This window comes from Thunnus thynnus, chromosome 7 (genome assembly GCF_963924715.1).
Source record: "Thunnus thynnus chromosome 7, fThuThy2.1, whole genome shotgun sequence".
Taxonomy (NCBI): Eukaryota; Metazoa; Chordata; class Actinopteri; order Scombriformes; family Scombridae; genus Thunnus; species Thunnus thynnus.
Window position 1 is genome coordinate 32,396,280 of NC_089523.1, and position 19,889 is coordinate 32,416,168.

Consider the following 19,889-nt stretch of genomic DNA (forward strand, 5'->3'; position numbering starts at 1 on the left):
TGCCAGCGGACTGTAAAATCTCTATAGATGTTGACTTATTTTGATCCAGTAGCTAATTTCCAATAAAAGGCCAGTTTAAGTGTAAAAGATCAATTAGCAGTGTTGGTCAAATCCATCTTTAAATGAATAAAAGCATCACATATACTCACACTCTCTCTTGCATCTACTGTATACATCAATGCATGCACATGTAATGTATACACATGCACACTGTTTCTGTTATCCTGGATCTGTTTTATTCATTTGTTTAGTTGTTTTGACCTGAAATTAAAAGTCTTCCGATGGACGGACGACGGCTGCAGACATCACACCTGTAGCATTATTTCCCCCAATCATACAACTGTAAATAAACTAATAAATAAACACAATTAATGCTTGAAAATCTAAATGTTCTGTGGATCAAACTCTTCTCAGATGATTCCTGAACTGAATTGCAATCTGTCTGCCAACTTATTATGTGATTATTTATCAAATCAAATATAAAAATCGAATATTTAAAGAGCAGCGAGCTGAGGCTGGTGGAGGGCGGATGAGGTGACGCAGGTCTCGTAACTCAGGTGGCGAAGGATGACAAAGAGGACGTATCAGTGTTCGCCAACCGGAGAACAGACGGCCATGTTGGAAACAAACCAGCTGCTCGGTTACCGCTGAGCCTGAGAGAATCAGTCCTATGAAGCGTTTTGACTCGTCCTGCAGAAACATGATACTTACAAAGCTTCTACCTAACAGAAAAGTAGAGCTTTCCCCCTCTATGCACGTTTAGTTTTGTCTTTTAGTCAAGACATACTGTATTTTCTCAATGAAAGCAGTCAGTTATCACAAAAAAGTAGGTGCAAAATAAAGTTTTACTAAATAAAACAAAGTATGGAGATGATTTTAAATGAGTTGGTTACCCTCAGCAGAATCCTTCATTCATGTGTAAAGAAAATATAAACATTTTGCAATGAAACCTGTGATTTCTATTCAATTTAGAGTTTTTAAGATGCCAACATGAAGCATTCAAAGCATGCAACATACATGCAGTTTACAGATACAACTGAACAGGAAATATAATGCATGTTGCTGTTTTTGAGGCCGTGCAGGTGCATTAAATACTTTTGCAGCCATGCTCGATGTCCAGGAGCTGACTTACCCTGCCGCCACAGTTTGTCTTCAGAGGAAACAGGAAGAAGAGGGATGAGGAAGCACGGAGGAGAGCGAGGAGGGCAAAAGAGAAGATACAGAAGCAAGAAATGGAGACGAGAGCAGAAAAAAAACAGCCGACAGCAGAAGTCTTGAGGTTGGATTTGGGAGATATCACTCAGAGTGTTAGTAAAGATCATTTCAGCCCCGGATGAAGGTTTAAGAAGCAGTTTAAGAAAAGCAAGAAAGCAGTGAACAGTATCAGCAGCGTGATGGTAAACATGAATGGATGAAGGGAAGACTTTACCGCCCCACAAAACCATTAAACAGTTAGAAATCTAGAAATCTGGCTGTTTTTAATGAGTATTTTACCATCTTTATTGGCATAATATTCATCATGACAGAAATAACAGATCTAGGAACAAAGTGCACATAAACTCCTCAAGTAAAAGATGTTGTCTCCTGGTTTGTGGTACTTCTAATATGAGCTGTATGACTCACATTTACACCTGGTATTAACTGATGATTACACATTAAAATAACGACTTATTAAAGCACGGCCCATAAGCAGATGTCATAACTCATATATGACTGTAGATCACATGTTAATAATAGGGGTGTGCCCGAATACAAATATGTTATTCTGCAAAGCACAAATAGTGGGGTTTTACAAATATTTGTTTCATACAAATATTTGTAAAAATTATTTGTTTTCAGGAAGAAAAAAAACATGTCAAATACCAGCACACAGGTCGGTTACATCACTATCTCAGTGTCTCTCCTCTGCTCCTCTGTGACGTCTATCAGCAGGTCTCAACGAGGGGAGTCACATCCACCTGCTACATGACGCATATTTCCTAATTTGGACATCACTCCCGGAGTTGGGAGTGTTCCCCAGAAATAAAGCTGAGCTACTGATACAAGCTTCATGAACACTTAACGTAACACTTTAATTAAAAGCCTAATAAAAACAAAAACAGGATTTTTAAGCCTCTTTCCGCCTTTATTTGAATACAAATACAAATAATTTTGCTGCCTCAACAAATACAGATACAAATACAAATACCGGGCCTTCTGCACATCCCTAGTTAATACCTGGTGAAAATGTTTGTGTTCTCACATATATTCGTTTCTCTCTGTATCAGATCAGCAGGTTATAGCAGCACAGTATATCTGTATCAGTAGTAGAAGAGCTTTACTGCAGTGATACTCACATATATTCGTTTCTCTCTGTATCTGATCAGCAGGTTACGAAGGATTCCAGCTTCATTGAGGTCTCCCAGGCGGATCATGTCCTCCACACCGTGGATGGAGGTGGGATGCATTGGCTTGATGTTGGTGGCATTCTGGGGGGAGATCCAGTGTTCCTGGACGGGTATATATTGATAATGATCAATGACCCTGTCAACACTCCTGATCCAAAATAACGAGTAACACGACAGTTGCATCATTATTCCAGCTTTCATTTGGCCTTCATGATAGAAGTTCTAATGAACTGCTTTAGTGCTTTTATTCCCCTTTAACGCTGTAAAACTTTACAGCTGATGTTAAAGGAATGATTAAACATTTATTTCAGGGAATATTTTGATGCCACTCTCATCAAAAGAGTTGACTCATTAATAATTAACTAATTAAAAGGTTATATCTTCATTGTTTAATCCGTACCAAAGTTAAGTGCCGGACTATTTCTGGTTTCCTCAGAGTGTGGCTCTTTATAGATTTTTTAAACTTTGATATAATAATAATAATAATATCTTTATTTATATAGCACCTTTTAAAAACACAGTTTACAAAGTGCTTTGACAGACAAAGCAAAAGCAGTAAAATGCAAAGTAAAGACATGAAACAGAAAACAATAACAGATCTGACCTTAAAAAGATGGCGGCCAAAGGCAAAGAAAGACAATAAAGAGATGATAAAAAGTTTAAAAGAAAGATGATCAAAAGACAACATTACATAAAGGCAAGTCTGTAGAAAATATGATATATATCTAACCAGTAAAGGCATTTTAACTACATCCTTTGCTCAGTGTGAATGTGCCTGAATTAAGCCCGGAGGTTTCCCTTTGTCTAAAGAAACAGTCTGTGTTTAGTCTATAGTCACCCTGTAAAATGGTGAATTGTCAATTTTTATACTTCAGTTTTTGTACAGATGAAACAAACAATATATAAGAGTTCATTATTGAGCTTAAAGGTGCTTTAATGTTGATTTTATCGGAGCCTGTTTCCAGTTTTTATGCTAAGCTAAGCTAAGCTAAGCTAAGCTAAGCTAAGCTAAGCTAAGCTAAGCTAAGCCTGCTCGGCTCACAGACATGAAAGTGGTGTCATCTTCTCATTTAACTGTCGGCACAAGCGAACAAACATATTTTCTAAAATGCAGAAGTACTGCTTTAAGTTACTATCAACACTCCAGAAAATCTTGAAGCTCCTTTGTAAAAAAAAAACAACCAAAAACCAAAAAGCAGCTCTTACGTTTCCTTCATCGTCCACCACCTGGATCTGTCCTGAGTCACAGAGTTTGACCACAGCACCGATCGGCACCTCGAACTCCCGACCGGTCTTCAAGTCCAACCAGACATAGTCGCCCTGAGGACAAAAAAAAATCAAGAATTAAAACCAAAACCAGGATCAGGATCAGAAACAGAATCATAATTTAGTCAAATCACCATCAGAGGAAGAACCAGAACCAGAACCAGAACCAGAACCGTTGATTACAGCGTCTCCATATTTCATGTCAAATCAAAGGAAAAATGATCAAAATGTAATTGATTAGTTTAACAAATTTATCATTTGGAGTTTATATTTGTAAGATGATCAGTTTCTTTGATTGAATAATTGAATCATTTTCACTCCGCACCAGGATTAATGCAGTCTGGAGACTCAGCGTCTTCATATCGTCTTAATTAATCATCTTAATATTCTAGTATTTCATTAAATGGTGCAGTGTGAAAAGCGTAATGAACCCCAGATGATCTCCTGGACCAGACAGAACATTTCATCCTGGACTGGAAATATGTACCAGGAACGTGTCGAGGTGGACAGGAAGCTCATCTGACCAGCGGACAGTCGTTATGTAGGAGAGGAGAGAAGCGTTAATACAGACAGGTGAGTGAATACTGTGAAAGTTCTCTGATTCCTCTTCTATATTACTGTAACGTGAGGGTTCGATAGGTGGTAATTGGACACTCTTCATGAGAAAATAGCAGGATGAAGACAAGTGACTTTTTAAGCAGAATCAGAGTCATAACAACACTTCCTCGTCTCTAAGGCACATGTGACTAAACCGACCAATCATAGGCTAGACTGAGGCAGATCCAACTGTAATGAAGGTAAAACCACAGAAGCAGATTCAATACTGTTTTAACCTTCACAGGATGCTGCTGCAAACATTTGAACCTGTAAATATGTAAATAATAAAGCACAGATATATAAATAATTAACTGTGTAAACATTGTAAATATATATTTACATTCACTGAAGCTTCATCCAGAATCTTCAAAGACTCAATGATCAGTTATATTTGTCTATATTAGTGTTACTTTCTTTTTTGTGATAAATTATTATTGAGATTCAAGCTAATTCAAGCCACAGAGAAAGTAAATGAATATAAACAGAACTGTCGATGCATGAACTAAAATAAGACTGACAGACGACAATAAGACCTTTATGTTTTGCACCTTCACCAACAACCAGGCGCCACCAGAGCTCGTAAGAAATGTGTCCAACATGTTTTATGAATCAGTAGATGGCTGAGGTTGCTGGTACGTGTTCTGCCAGATGAATTCCCAGTTTGAATTGATGCTACTTTCTATTATTTTATATTTTTCTACAAAATATTCTGCTCATATTTTTCTTTTGTTGTACAAAAACAGCAGCTACCTGGAAAGGAAACTGAGGTGCAACTTGAGAAACTTGAGGTTAAAAATCCCTCCTTCTTCTTCTTCTGACACAATATAGTTTTCATCCAGATGGTTTGAAGAGTCTTTGAGGATTCTGGAAATACATCGCTCATAGAGACTGAGGACAATCTCCCAGGTTTTGTTGCTAAAACTGGGTGGAAACAGTTAGAGAGTTTAGGGAGGCCTTCTCATATCTATGGGACAGTGACATACAGTTCAATATGGAGGAGAATGGGATCGGTGGAGAAGAGCATCATTTTCTAGTAAGGCGTGTCCTTGATAAAATATAAGGAGCGACGGTTTGTTAGCGGCTGTTCAAGCAACTACCGAGCATTCAGACTTCTGTAGACGGAGATCCACGAGGTTCACTGAAACATCTTCAAACCGCTCTTACATCTGTAAGCTCAAAATAACGTCTGAACTCACAGCTTCTGTTTACTGAATGAGCCGATGAATGTGTTCATTGCTCATGAACGATAAACAAAAATATCTCCAAACATTATTTTTTACCCAAAATGCCAAAATATAAGTTTGAGTAACAGATCAATGATCTTGAAAACACCACACAGCAGTTTACTGGCAGGATTTTACAACTTTACTAAAACAAAAGGCCATAATTTTATCTATCACTGTATCAATACACCATTCCTGCTACAAACAGCCAGTAATGTCTTGCATGTATTTGATTGGCTGACGTAAGGCCTTGACAGATGAGAGGTTTTTGTCCTCTGCGTTTGCATCCTTGCTGCGCTGCTGGACCTGCTTCATTCAAATGAAAGAGGAGCTAAAACATTAAAGGCTGTTTCCAGTCTGTGTGTTCAGCTAATCTAACCAACTGATATGAGAATAATATCAATCATATCAATAAACTATCTAAGCGAATAAACGTATTTCCCAAATTGTCAAACTTTTCTTTTAATGTTGTCAGTTTCTATGATGTTAAAGACTGAAGTTAAAGTGTTACGTATATCAAAGGAGTCTTTGGTTGCTCACAAATTGTTGCATTTGTTAGTTACATGCAACGAAACACACACACACACACACACACACACACACACACACACACACACGGCCGAATATGTTTAAACACAGTTTTCAGATGTACAATTATGACTCATTTCATGACACAAAACATAATTATTTAACCACACAGTTATGCAAAGTGAGATAAAACAACATCTCTCTCTCTCTCACACACACACACATACACACACACACACACACACACACACACACACACACACATCAGACATATAATTGATATAATGATGCATGAAACAAGGGATCACACACACGTATCTTACGCAATACAAACCCCACAGAGTAAAGACATATAATTATGACTCATGAAGCTTAAAACACACACACACACACACACACTCTCTCTCTCTCTCTCACACACACAGACACACACACACACACACACGCACACACTCACGCAGCTGCAGCGTACCGGCAGCAGTGTGCTGTGTTTCATCACAGTGTTGACGTTGCGTATCAGCGCCCATTTAGCCTGATCCTTCTCATAGAGCTCCACATAGTCCCGACGCTTGTACATCTTCACACACACACACTCTGACAAAGATACACGATGCAGTCTTATACTCCGCACAGAAATGGAAAAAAAAAATCCACAATTACGAGTGGAAAGGTGTTGATTTGATATTGATTTGTGTAATATCAGTTTCTTCTGTACCTTCCTTAAGCACAAACACGGAAAAATGTTCAAATATCCACATAAAACAGCAAACTAGAACTCAGATTATCTCCACAGGAGAACAACCTTCATGGTTCAACAGGTTAGATTCATCACAGGTTTGATTCCAGCAGAACACAGTCACATATCACCTCTGGTTCTCTTCACTGGATTCATCTAAAAAAACCCATCTGAAATATCCTTTAAGAGACGCCAAAAAAATGATGTCAAGAAATAAAAGTGTCAGCATCTGTTTTATCTAACAGGGTAGAACAAAAGAAACATCCTGGTTTGTGACCTTCGCTCTTGTCTCTCTGTATATTCCTCGTCCGCTCTAAACTGTCCATAAAGACGGAAATCGATTCAAAAATATGAAATAAAATCCAGCTTTCCTCTAGTGTCCAGATCACTTTGAAGTTTCTACTTTGGGACAATCCTCCTGCTCTCTCTCTCTCTCTCTGTCACACACTCACACCTTGTTAACCCAGCCCTCCACAACCTCTCCTGTCGCCCATGGCAACAAGATGTCACTTCCTCCTCAGGTGTGTTGTACGGTGTTGGATTTCGATGCAGATAAATAAACTACAGACTCGTACTGCAGGATAAAACTTAACTATGTTTCCTGATTGACAAACATTAAGGACTGTATTAGGATAATATTAATAAACAATACCAGTATTACAGCTACTACTACTACTACTATATTTCCACTAATTATAATAATAATAATAATAATACTGACAGCATTTAGCAGCAACAGCAACATTATAAAATATACAGTTAGAAAAGATGAATTATTATGAAAAGCCTTGTGTTTCCTTCAGAGGTGAATGTTGGAAACATGTTGTTTTACTACCAAAACAATCCATATGTTTTCTGATCTGACGTCCCGACTGGCTGCATGGCTAAAAACATCGCTAACGCTTTACCATTAAATAGTCGCACAGCTTCAGTAAATGTGCTTCGTTTGAACCGCTCAGGTTTTAAAACAAATACTCAGAGTCTTTTGGTAAAAGTGAACTTTATAAAGTGGAGGAAAGGATGAGAGGGAACACCCAGTAGTTTCAGCAGTGATCAGACAAACAGAGAAAGTTTGTGAAAAACTTGAACCTCCAAAATTCAAACAACAGTCTTATCACATGAATATTGTTATAGATGAATCTCACTAAGCATCTTCCCTCTGTGAGGAAATGGATGGATGTGCAGTATAGATGGCTTTTTAAAAAACAGTGCATTCCCTGCGGCTGTTCAGGCGCTTATTTCAGCACAAAACTGTGCGGTTTTCTTTGCAATTGTTTGCAGTATTTATCTTATCTCATATAATTATGGTACATTGTGTATTTTAATATGTTTTTAGATAGAAAAATCTGTACCTTGCATTGTGTACCATGTATGGTTATATGTTAGACGGCAGGGTCTCGCGGGTAACAGCAGGACAAAGTCATATTGATATCATGTGGAAGGGAGAGTTCTGTAAAGCTTTGTCTAGGTCTGGTGGGAATCTGTAAACAACTACAGGTGCCTCCAAAGGCCATCAAGGCCATCAATATATATACCAGTGAATTTCTTTCCTTCTTCAGAATTCTCCACGGAGACTCTGCGCACTCTCCATGTCTGTAACGTGATCTGAATTAAAGAGACGCTTGACTTCAACCAACCTCAGTCTATTGATAATTTATCTATAATTTTTATATTCAGTACTGTGCAAAAGTTTTAGGCACTTTAGATGTTTAGATCCATAACGCAGCAGCATCAGGGAGGCGTCTGATCATCTGCAGCAGGACAATGAGCCCAAACATCCATCCAGAGTCATAAAGATCTATCTTCATCAACTAGAAGAACAAGGAGTCCTGCAACAGATGGTCTCTGATATCCTGAAACACTGAGAACTGCTGCTGATTTAAAGACAAAGCTGCTCACAGCAACATATTAATTTACTTTAAGTTTCTGCTGTTTACTCAACTTTGCATCAAGCTAATTGATAAATAAAATGTATTCAAAGCATCCTCACTTTACTTCTAGTGACTAAAACTTTTGCACGGTACTGTACTGTATGCACGGTGTCTGCAACTATGAGCTTACCAAGGTAGGTTCATTTGTTTGTTTGTTTGTTTACTTGTTGTTATGTTAACTCCACTCAACTCAACTCAAGCCTGTTAGAAGCAAATTAGAAGCTGTTGATCTAATTAGCCACCTTGTCCTCCTGCATACAAGGTTTAGCAGCACTAAACTGAAAGACACAACCACACACAGCCAGTAGACGTCTGTGTCAATGTAAATATGTATAATTTTATATATATTCTTAATTGTTTTTGCTCGGAGCGTCTCCTCACTTCACCTTCCTCGGGCAAAGACCAAAATTAAAGAAGAAAATCTTCTTCCTGACTAAACAGGAAGCTTATCCAGAACTTCCTCCTCGTTTGTCTACTTACAGATGTACAACTGTGTAGGATTATATAACTGCTACACTCACATTTCTCTGTCTGTCTTTTCTGTCTTAGTTTCTTTCCTTCCTGTTCTGTAAGAAGAGAGAAGAAGAACCAGCAGCTGTTTGTGTTCTGAGAGTTGAGTTGGGTTTTGTGTGATGAGTGTGTGTTACATATATGTCAGTTTAATTAAGTAAATACTCCGTCTGGCAAACTGAGACACCTGAACATTACACCACCGAGCACCTGTCACACACACACACACACACACACACACACACACACACACACACACACACATACACACACAGTCTGTGAGTAATGGGGAGAACGGGTCCAACGCCAAACTATCAGAAACCACATGAATTATTTAACACAGAGGATCTGTTTGGTATCTGTCTCTAGTCTCCTCTTTTATATTTATTTTTCTGTGCCTCTTTCTTTATTTCTTTCTTTTCTCTTGCTCTCATCTCTTATCACACAGGTGTCTGATGTGCAGATGGATAAACTGTAATTCAGGTGAGTTTGGTAACTGATCAGTTAGTTTGTTTTTTACAGTATTTAACAAATTCAAATTACAGAACTACAAACTAAACAAAAATGTTTCTGCTGCAGGATGAATAAAAGTTTGTGAAACAATCCTTAATCCCTAAATTCAGTCTGACTGGTTACCATAAAAAACAAACATGTTTGTATATTATTAATTAATTGTGAATTATTATTAAAATATGCAATTAGTTTGGCTGTTCAGTAAGCCCATGATACAACCAAACTAATCACTAATCCAAAAAAACATAAAAAACCCCACAAACAAACAGTTAAGTTGTCGGCCGTAAAACCAAAACATCTAACAGTGATCTGCAGAGTCATGTGACCCCCCCACATTACACCCAGTCATTTGATCCATTTTTCATTTATGATAATATATGCAAACAAAGCCCCATCACCGACAGTCACAAACTGCAATATTGTAATAAATTAATCAGCAGTAAAATGATAATGAAAACAGTTTCCATTATCCAGAAACCAATGTGTTGTGCAACTGGCCAAAAACTAAAGTTGCATCAGTTTGAAATGGAACATATGATCAAAACACTTAAAAGGAAACGTATCATTCACATTTTCATCTTTATATTTATATTCTGGGGCTCTACTGGAATATATTTGCATGATTTCCAGTTAAAAACTCCTTATTTATCTTCTACTGGTCCTTTATGCAGCCCCTCAGTTCAGCCTCTGTCTGAAACAGGCCGTTTTAGCTCCTGTCTCTTTAAGGCCCGCCTCCTGATGAGCCTACTCTGTTCTGATTGGTCAGCTTCAGGAAGCTTCCTCCGGCAAACGAACTATAGTAGCAGGATTTCACTTCTTTTTCTCTTTCTTTACTCCAAATATAAACTTCTCAAATACATCCGTACATGTTGGAATATGCGAGTGGACGATGCGAACAACCGCTGGAACAACCTCAGCAACAAAAAGGCTACAGAAGGGGAGACGGTTTGTGAGCATGTGCGAACAATCTGCCGTCAATCTGATGAAGTAGAGGTAACTTTCACAGCGTCTTTCACACATAGTTCCCGGTAAATTACTGTGATAACCTTTCAGGCATCACTAGTGATTTTCACTATTCACACATGCAGCTACATTCAGGATCATTTCCATTTTGCACCTTTTCACACATACATGGCAATAATGGAATAGATGGAGCGAGGGACAGTCCAGCAGATGGCAGTCATGCAACACTTATCGACGCCAACCGCCATAAAACAGTTGTATGTGTATGTGGCGGAAGTTATTTTCAGGAACATGGTGGACGAGGAGCCAATGCTAATGTGCTAATTATCTTGTAATGTATTTATTATTCAACAAGTTCGTGAGACAAGTCACACGCAAAAGCATCAGCAAGGCAACCGTAAACAAGTCGCTGATGATTGTGTGATTGGTTCGCTCCCTCCACGTGAAAGCGTCTTTCGTCTTTCATCTTTATGTGTTTGTCCCTGAAATGTTGCCGCTGTCATTCACAACACAGCCGTACCGGCATTTTCCCAGAAATGTTACGAGGTCTTGAGGTGGGAAACTGGCAGTACAGATTTCCCTGAACATCCATCCCTGCTCCCGTTCACACATGACCCCAAGCAGGAAATGTTCCTGAACATTTCAGGGATAGACTGCATGTGTGAAAGGGGAAAGCGTTCAGAGCAGGTTGAAGCCCTGACTTTTGACTTGCAGGAAGCATTTTTACATACACTATATTGCCAAAAGTATTGGCTCACCTGCCTTGACTCCACTCTTTGCAGCTATAACAGCTTCAACTCTTCTGGGAAGGCTTTCCACAAGGTTTAGGAGTGTGTTTATGGGAATTTTTGACCATTCTTCCAGAAGCGCATTTGTGAGGTCACACACTGATGTTGGATGGGAAGGCTTGGCTCTCAGTCTCTGCTCTAATTAATCCCAAAGGTGTTCTATCGGTTTGAGGTCAGGACCCTGTGCAGGCCAGTCAAGTTCATCTACACCAAACTCTCTCATCCATGTCTTTATGGACCTTGCTTTCATGTTGGAACAGGAAGGAGTCATCCCCAAACTGTTCCCACAAAGTTGGGAGCATGGAATTGTCCAAAATCTCTAGGTATGCTGAAGCATTCAGAGTTCCTTTCACTGGAACTAAGGGGCCAAGACCAGTTCCTCCCCCACACCATAATCCCCCCTCCACCAAACTTTACACTTGGCACAATGCAGTCAGACAAGTACCGTTCTCCTGGCAACCGCCAAACCCAGACTCGTCCATCAGATCGCCAGATGGTGAAGCGTGATTCGTCACTCCAGAGAACGCATCTTCACGCATCCAGTGGCGGCGTGCTTTACACCACTGCATCCGACATTTTGCATTGCACTTGGTGATGTATGGCTTGGATGCAGCTGCTCAGCCATGAAGCTCTCTACACACTGTTCTTGAGCTAATCTGAAGGCCACATGAAGTTTGGAGGTCTGTAGTGATTGACTCTGCAGAATGTTGGCGACCTCTGCGCACTATGCGCCTCAGCATCCGCTGACCCCGCTCCATCATTTTATGTGGTCTACCACTTCGTGGATTAGTTGCTGTCGTTCCCAATCGCTTCCACTTTGTTATAATACCACTGACAGTTGACTGTGGAATATTTAGGAAATTTCCTGACTGGACTTGTTGCGCAGGTGGCATCCTATCACAGTACCCCGCTGGAATGCACTGAGCTCCTGAGAGCGACCCATTCTTCCACAAATGTTTGTAGAAACAGTCTGCATGCCTTGGTGCTTGATTTTATACACCTGTGGCCATGGAAGTGATTGGAACACCTGATTTCAATTATTTGGATGGGTGAGTGAATACTTTTGGCAATATAGTGTACGTTCACCTCAAGTTTTGGAACTTTGACCTTGTTTAACATCCAACATCATAACAGTATAAAAATAACAGGAAATCACAAAAAAACCCCATCTTATTTCCCCTTTAAATGGTGAGAGCTGAACTACAAACGACTGAACTGTTTAACTGCTGACTGACTGACCTGAATTCGCCTCAAACAAACATTCAGCTGTGAGTGTATTTAATGAGAGCACGCTCCATTCTCCCGTCACAGCCATCGGTCGCACATCGACAGAGAGCTGTTTTAACTCAGAGCTTCACAGAAGTCAATTAAAGATCAATGAAGCCTGCGGGTCAACTAACCAGACGAATGGAGACGGAGATGCTAATTCATGAGCCAGTGATGGTCAGAACAGCCAGCAAAGAGGTTCAAGTGTATAACATCTGTGTTTGTGGATTTTTATGTATTTATTTCTGCATTAAAAGAGATTTCCTGAATAAATAAAGTTAATGATAATAATAATGGTTGTTTTATGAAATAATAAGGGGACCAGGCAGGTAGTTTTTGACTAGAGCACAGATGCAGGTTTGCAGGTTTTAGGGAAGCTTTCATGCATTAAATGTTTTATGTGTTCCCTGCTAATGCTGTTGTTTGTCTGTGTGTGAACCTGCACTTTACCAATAAAGTTTAATTTTAGATCAAGCAGCAGCCAGCAGTTTTGAGTTGCAGCAAAAGATATAACAGGAAAATCCCTGTTATATCTCTATAAAAAAGCTAAAAATGATGTCATCTGATGATTGCTGGTAACCAGTATTGCTATTGGAAATACTTTAAAATTGAAAGCAAGCAGCTGTTTTACAGTTAGAATAAAGTTCAGTGTGTTAAAATGTGACAAAGAAGAAAATTTGAGCTTTTACACAAACCTGCAAAAAGTAATATTGCAATTTTTGTTATACAGTACCTTTACTCTTCAGACACAACAAAGTCTACTACTGTTATTTGATCTGGCTTGTTCTCTAAAACTTTATCTTGTATTTTACTGAGTAACAAACAATAATTTCTGACACAATCAGGTCATGTTTTTAATGGAAGTGTGTACAAGAGAATCAATACAAGCCTCAAACAATAAACTCCCTGACCTCTAATTTAACATCACTCTAACATCTGAGGGCAGTTTAAAGGACTTTGACAATGGTTTCTACTATAAACTAAGACAAACCATGTTTTGGACAAACGTGACCGAGACGAGCCACAGTGTCGGTGTCATGTTAGCAGCGCAGCAGTGATGTAATGTCCATACCGCCTGCGGGTGGACGGGTGTTTGTTCTCATCATCTCTCTCTTCAGGTAAATAATTCAGGCCAGACATGAGCCGGGTATTCACTTACAGCTGCTAATGTCCCTCCTGTGTTGGAAGGTAACAAACCAAAAGAGTCTTCACGGGACAAACGTGGTTCAGGGTTTAAGACGTCGACCGCAAACCAAAACAACCCTGTTTTTAATCCGGATGGGAATATTTATTGCATGTTTTCTCCATCTCTCTCCTGTCATCTCTCTATTATCTCTATCTAATAAAGATACTGTATGCACGATGCTTAACACCCACTTTTTATTCTGCTTCTTCCAACTAAGGAGTGTTTAAACCAGCACTGAGTCTGCTGATAACTGAATGCTGACGGGCTTGAGCTGGGCTGAATTATTGTCTATTAAAATACTGATTAACTGTATTCATATGCTCTAAACAGAGCAACAAACAGATGTGTCTGTGGTGTAGCCTGACTGGAGTGGCTAGTCACTTGGTAGGAGGCAGACACAGGAAACCTTGTCCAGGTATCACAAGGTGGCTTATTTACAAGAAAAAGTGGCACCAAAATATGTACAAAAACAAAAAAACAGCTAAATAGTTAACTTGGTCTAACTGATCAAAACTCAACTCACAACAACTGAACTTATATTAACTTATCATCATGTGCAAACAGCTACACACTGATGTACTAACCCCCCCGACAGCCAAATAGCAACTGCTTAAATAGACCCTTCCATCAGCAGTCCATCAGAGTCAATCTGGACCATTGCTGCAGGTACATCCCATGTCTCTCCTAAAAACAAGTAAGAGATAAAGTTATTCAATCTTACCAACCTCCATGGTGAATCACTTTTCCATCGCTTACCATATAATACACTTGCAACCGTACATAAACAGATCAAAGTCACAGTTAATAACTTAGTTAACTTAATTTACTACCACCCCCCCACATGATCCAACCCAGTGACATCACCAATGATGTCACCCAGTGTATAAATACAGGCCATCGTTAGGTGCCTCCTCATTTGATCTGTGGAGCACATGGTGGGTATGATAACAGGAAGAATATGATTGAATTATGAAACTAACCCAATAAACAATAACTAAACTTAACAAAACTTGTCGGTGTTTTACTTTAACCAAAAATGTTGCTGGTATGTGAACCGTAACCAAACATAATACAAACCACAAACAAACCTGGGATAGTATGTGTCTGCAAGTTACAGATTGATCATGGACATATGGCTAAAAAAAACCCAATTAACAAGCATGGTTCAATTCATAAGCTATGTGGCATTGATGGTGAAAGTAGGGACAAATGGTGTTTTCTCACCCACTTTGTCACCGTGTCCTTGTCACATGAAACACAGACAAAACAGACTTAAACCTGCAGTAACAGAAGCAGAAACACAACACTGACAAACATCTTAACTGTTTCTCCTTCACAAATCCAGCAGATTTGGAGCAACATAAACAGTCTGAGTTGTGTTAAGGATCCCTCACATTACACATCATCATGCGATCTATTGTTATTGTTAAAACATTGCTTCTTTAAAGATGCATTTGTGCAAACACAAGATATTATCAAGCTATCATGGCAGGATATCTTGCTCATTCGCACAAGATAATAACTTGCTTGCACAAGATTTAAAAAGAAGTTCTGGACTTTTAGAGCTCCGTAACAAATGAATATTCATTATTTTAAAGTCTGTGTGATCACTGAGTGGTTCGATTTACCAAAGTTTCACACTGTTAATAAGATTCTGTAATTTCAGCTGCAGCTTTTTATTATCTTGTAACCCTGATTGTGTTAAAGGTTTACAACAAGTCATACTGTACAAGCTCTCTGCAGGGTCTGTAATGTTCACTGCAGGCTGCACAGTGTCTCTCTGCAGGTGTGAGTCTGCCCCCTGCTGGTGTTTAAACGTTTTACCACCAGATAAAAAACAGAGCTCTGCAGACACACGTTCTGTGAAACATGACGTGTGTTTCCCAAGATTTTACAGTCTGAAGGATCATTAAGACCATCAAACAACCTCAGATTAGTCCAGTTACTTTAGAGTTAGAGATATTTTTAAAGTGGCGCCGACTCACCTCATTTGCATTTAGATACAAGTCAAAGGTCACAGGATGAGATATAGTGACAGGATAATTGTTCTGGTATTTGTCAGTGAATAAACGAGTCCATAAAAACACACGAGACAGACAAGACTCCCCTTCTGCTTCAGTGAACAGTTAACATTAACATTTAGTCTGTTTCCTGCCTCTGCAAACACGCTCACAGCAAGAATATTGAGAAAATATTTCTATAATACAATTTTAAGTAAGAAATAGACAACAGAGAAGTCAAGTGACAGCAGCTGTTTGTCCTTCTGCTGTTAATTTGTTTTTATTTTACAGGTCCTTTCATTTCATAATAATTTGCTAGACATTTTCTGAGTAATTTGCAGGTATTTGATGGTTAATATTTAGGACGTTTTACAGAGAGGGAGGTGTGATTTGATACAAATTATAAGAAAAGTGTTAAGTTGGTCAGTTGATAATTACCCACACATATTTGGGTTCATACTTAAGTGTTAATTCTTGATAAAATAGATTCTTGACAATTCTTAAACTGACTGAAAATACTCAGTTTTCAGTGTGTAGTTTTGTGTGTCAAACAATATATTAGCATATTAGGTTTTTCCAGTAATTTCCTAAAAGTAACTGCAGTGTAATTGTTAATTCTTTGTAAACGTTCAGTCATTTGGTAGCATAAAGTGCTCGTTATAGAGTTTTTAAGAAACAACAACACAAAAATACAAACTGAAAACTGAGTTTTCTGTCAGTTAAAGAGTTAACAGTCTCATTTATTTAGATTTTTTTGCAAATGAGCTACGTGTGAACACAAATATGAGTAGATACTTATCAATTAAACCAGTATAACCCTTTTTAAAAATATATAATTTGTATTAAATTGCACCAACCTCTCAGCAAAATGTCCTAAAAGTTAACTATTAAATACCTGCAAATTACTGCAATTACTGCAAAATTTCCAGGAAGTTTGTATAAAATTGAGAGTAAAGTAAAATAAAAAGTGTTTTTTTTCCTCCATTTACACATTTTACACAAAATCTTCTTCTCTCTCTCACACACACACAGTGACACACATACTGTCCTGGTCCTATTGTGGCTGTCAAATAAGAGCTAATGAATGAATGAACAGATGGATGGATGGATGAATGAATGAATGAATGAATGAATGGATGAAAAATATCTCTTAAACAAATCAGTCAATATCATCACTTAGCAAAACATTGTATTTATTTATTAATTTTAATGTAATTTAACGGATGGATGCATAGTTGCTGCTTTGAGATCTTGTTTACTGTCTGGCTGCAGCACAGTTTCCATGACGATGATAAAGCTGAAAGTTTGTGGTGTGTAGTGTTACATAATCAGTAAAAGCTTTTTTTAAATTAATAAATGTACTATGATTAGCTGCTATGAAAGTGTATAATTAATCAGGCTCCATAGTTGATAAATGAGTTGTGCTACAGAGTGAGGATGTACAGGATGTAAATATCTCTGGTTCGGCTGCATCATCAGTTCTACTTTTATGCTCAAACAAACCACAGTGTCGATCTCTGAAAGTGTGTCAAAGCACAAAAACTTTCTGTAACTTTCAGAATAATTTTATTCACCAGTTACATCGACTACTTTCCTCCACACTGGCAATAAAAAAACATTCTGTTGTGGATCAAATAGTATCCACAGTTTCTGTCCAGTCCAGTTTTTCCTGAGTGTGTGTCAGGCAGGTTAAAGTGCGTGTGATGAGACAAACATCCACAGGGATGGTCGGCTGGTTCTGAAGTACAGTATTGTTTGCTGCAGCCTCAGTTCTAGCTGTATTGTTCTCAACTCAACAAATGGAGCAAACTAAAACTTCAGAGTCTGATTTAAAGTTCCAGTTATGCCTGCTACCATCATAAACCCGGGTCCTGTTCTACTGAGGGATGAAGTCTTTGACCTTCTGAGACCAGAACCTTCCAGGCAGCTTTGTTTTCCTTCTTTAACAAACTAAACCGTGGACACGTTTCGAAAAAGTGATTTGCGAGTTCTGTTTACATGCAGATCACAAACGGAGGCGCTGCCACGTTTTTACAATGGAGTTTATTTTGAAAAGTGAAACGTGCCAAAATTAACAGGAAATGATCTCACGTTGCAAACTGCAGCTTCCACTGCCAGATAAATATTTTTCCACTTTGATCTTGAAATTTTTTCAAAGGAAAAGTCACCACAGTGGTTTTATGAAATGGTGACCTCCAATGTGTGCAGGTTTCAAATTTGTGCGATAAGATTTTCACCAAGCAGCAACGTCTGGGGCTGAAAATGGAGCCAACGCAGAAAAACTGCAGTTCCTCAAATGGCCACTTGAGGCTTCAAAAGCGAGTCAATCCCCATAGACCCCCATGTTAAAATGTCCAACTTTACAGCAGAAATACACATGTTTACAGCCTGGTGCAAAAAAAGGTTTTGGTCTCTAAAGCTAATTTCTCCTTTCATGAAAACTGTACAGGGATGACCTTTTATATAACTCACCTGTTTAAATTTTATTAAGGCTTAAAATTATGCATAATTAAGGGCGCTTTGAGTGACAGATGGGTTCCATAACAGTCAAGTCGCTACCACAGCGGCGACGTTGGTTAGATAATGTGACCATGGCGTAACCCCAGATTTACAGAGTATAGATGCAGCCGTCACTATTTCAGCATGTTTTCACTTCATGAGAATTAATTGTAACATTTTGGTCGCCTTAAAAAAGTCTTGTTCAGCATTTGGTTGTACTGAAAGATCCTCTAAGGTGTTGGATGTTTAGGTTTTGTCTGGTAAGTACATTTTGTTTTAATGGATTTAAGCCTGTTTTTTGCTAGCAAAAGTTAGCATTAGCATTATCACAGTTAACCATAGACTGTAAATGTACTGTGCTAACCAAACTAGCAGCCAGCGGGTAGCAGCTAACGGCTAGAAGCTAGCGGCTAGCAGCTAGCGGCTAGTAGCTAGCGTTAGGGTCAGCTCCAAAAATCCAAGATGGCAACGGTAAAAATGCTACTCGAGGCTTCAAAACGGAAGTCCACAAACCAAATGGTGACGTCATGGTGGCTACGTCCGTTATTTTTTGCAGTCTATAACTTTCACACAGCACCACATTGACCCAGTAAACGTTCACACTGCAAATACTGACCATGTAGACACCAAAACATCCACCTGGTCAGCCTTTACATCTTGTTTCCATTAAGTGTTTGTATTATGACACTTTTTTGGCAATCTACAAGTCTTTGTTAGCGTAGCCTTGTAGTATCACATGAGTAGTAAACACAGAGCCTGAATCTACCTCAGTGCACAGATATTTTGTGTTTACAAACCTGATGCAAGTTTTTAGAATTTAAATCAGATAAATTCTTTAATAAAACGGTAAAAGTCATCGGTGTCCTCTGGTTGAAGCCTGTTTACCTTGATGAGGGTGATGTTTCTGTAGCTCAGACGGCGTGCGTTGGGGTCCCAACCCTCCGGCGACCAATCAGATCCCTTCTTGTTTATTTTCATTGTCATGGTTATCAGGTCTCGTTAAGAGCTGCGCACCATTCTGAGTGTGAACAGGACTTCAGAACACTAAAACATAAACGTCTCCTTCTTGTTCCAACGTGTTGACTGGTTGATGTTATTCAGTGAACTGGTGAAAACAAAAGATCTCCTGATCATAGTTCACAAAAAAGATCCAAAAAGACGCAAAATATACGATGATTCATCTGCGAGATATCCTTAGATGGTGGTAAAAAGTCAAAATGAAAAGTTAAAAAGTGTCTGTTATGTTGTAAAAAAATGTTTCATAAATGTTTAGTCATCTCCAGAACGTCACCAGTTACGTCCAAAACTTTCCTCCACACAGACAATAAAAAATGCTCTGGTACGGATCAAATATTAATCCACAAATTTCCGTCTTCTCTCGTATAAAAACAATTTAAATTCTTGTGTGTGATCCGGTGGCAGCAGAACTTTAACTCACACACTTCCTGTCCGGTACAGTTTTTACAGTTTGGAAGTTGTCAGGCAGGATAGAGTGT

General features: G+C 38.7%; 1 protein-coding gene across 2 annotated transcripts in view; it reads right to left on the bottom strand.

The window, feature by feature from the left end:
- Positions 1–19,889, bottom strand: part of LOC137186526 (unconventional myosin-VIIa-like) — a 70,724-nt gene that overhangs the window by 49,605 nt on the left and 1,230 nt on the right. The window contains exons 1-3 of one of the 2 annotated variants that reach the window (XM_067595523.1): positions 6,474–6,635; positions 3,594–3,707; positions 2,337–2,489 (exon numbers count right to left, since the gene is read on the bottom strand). In XM_067595523.1, coding sequence (XP_067451624.1) covers positions 2,337–2,489; positions 3,594–3,707; positions 6,474–6,578 — 372 coding nt within the window. In that variant the 5' untranslated portion in view covers positions 6,579–6,635. Of the gene's footprint in view, positions 1–2,336; positions 2,490–3,593; positions 3,708–6,473; positions 6,636–19,889 lie in introns of those variants that run through there. The other variant, XM_067595520.1, reaches the window with a different exon arrangement.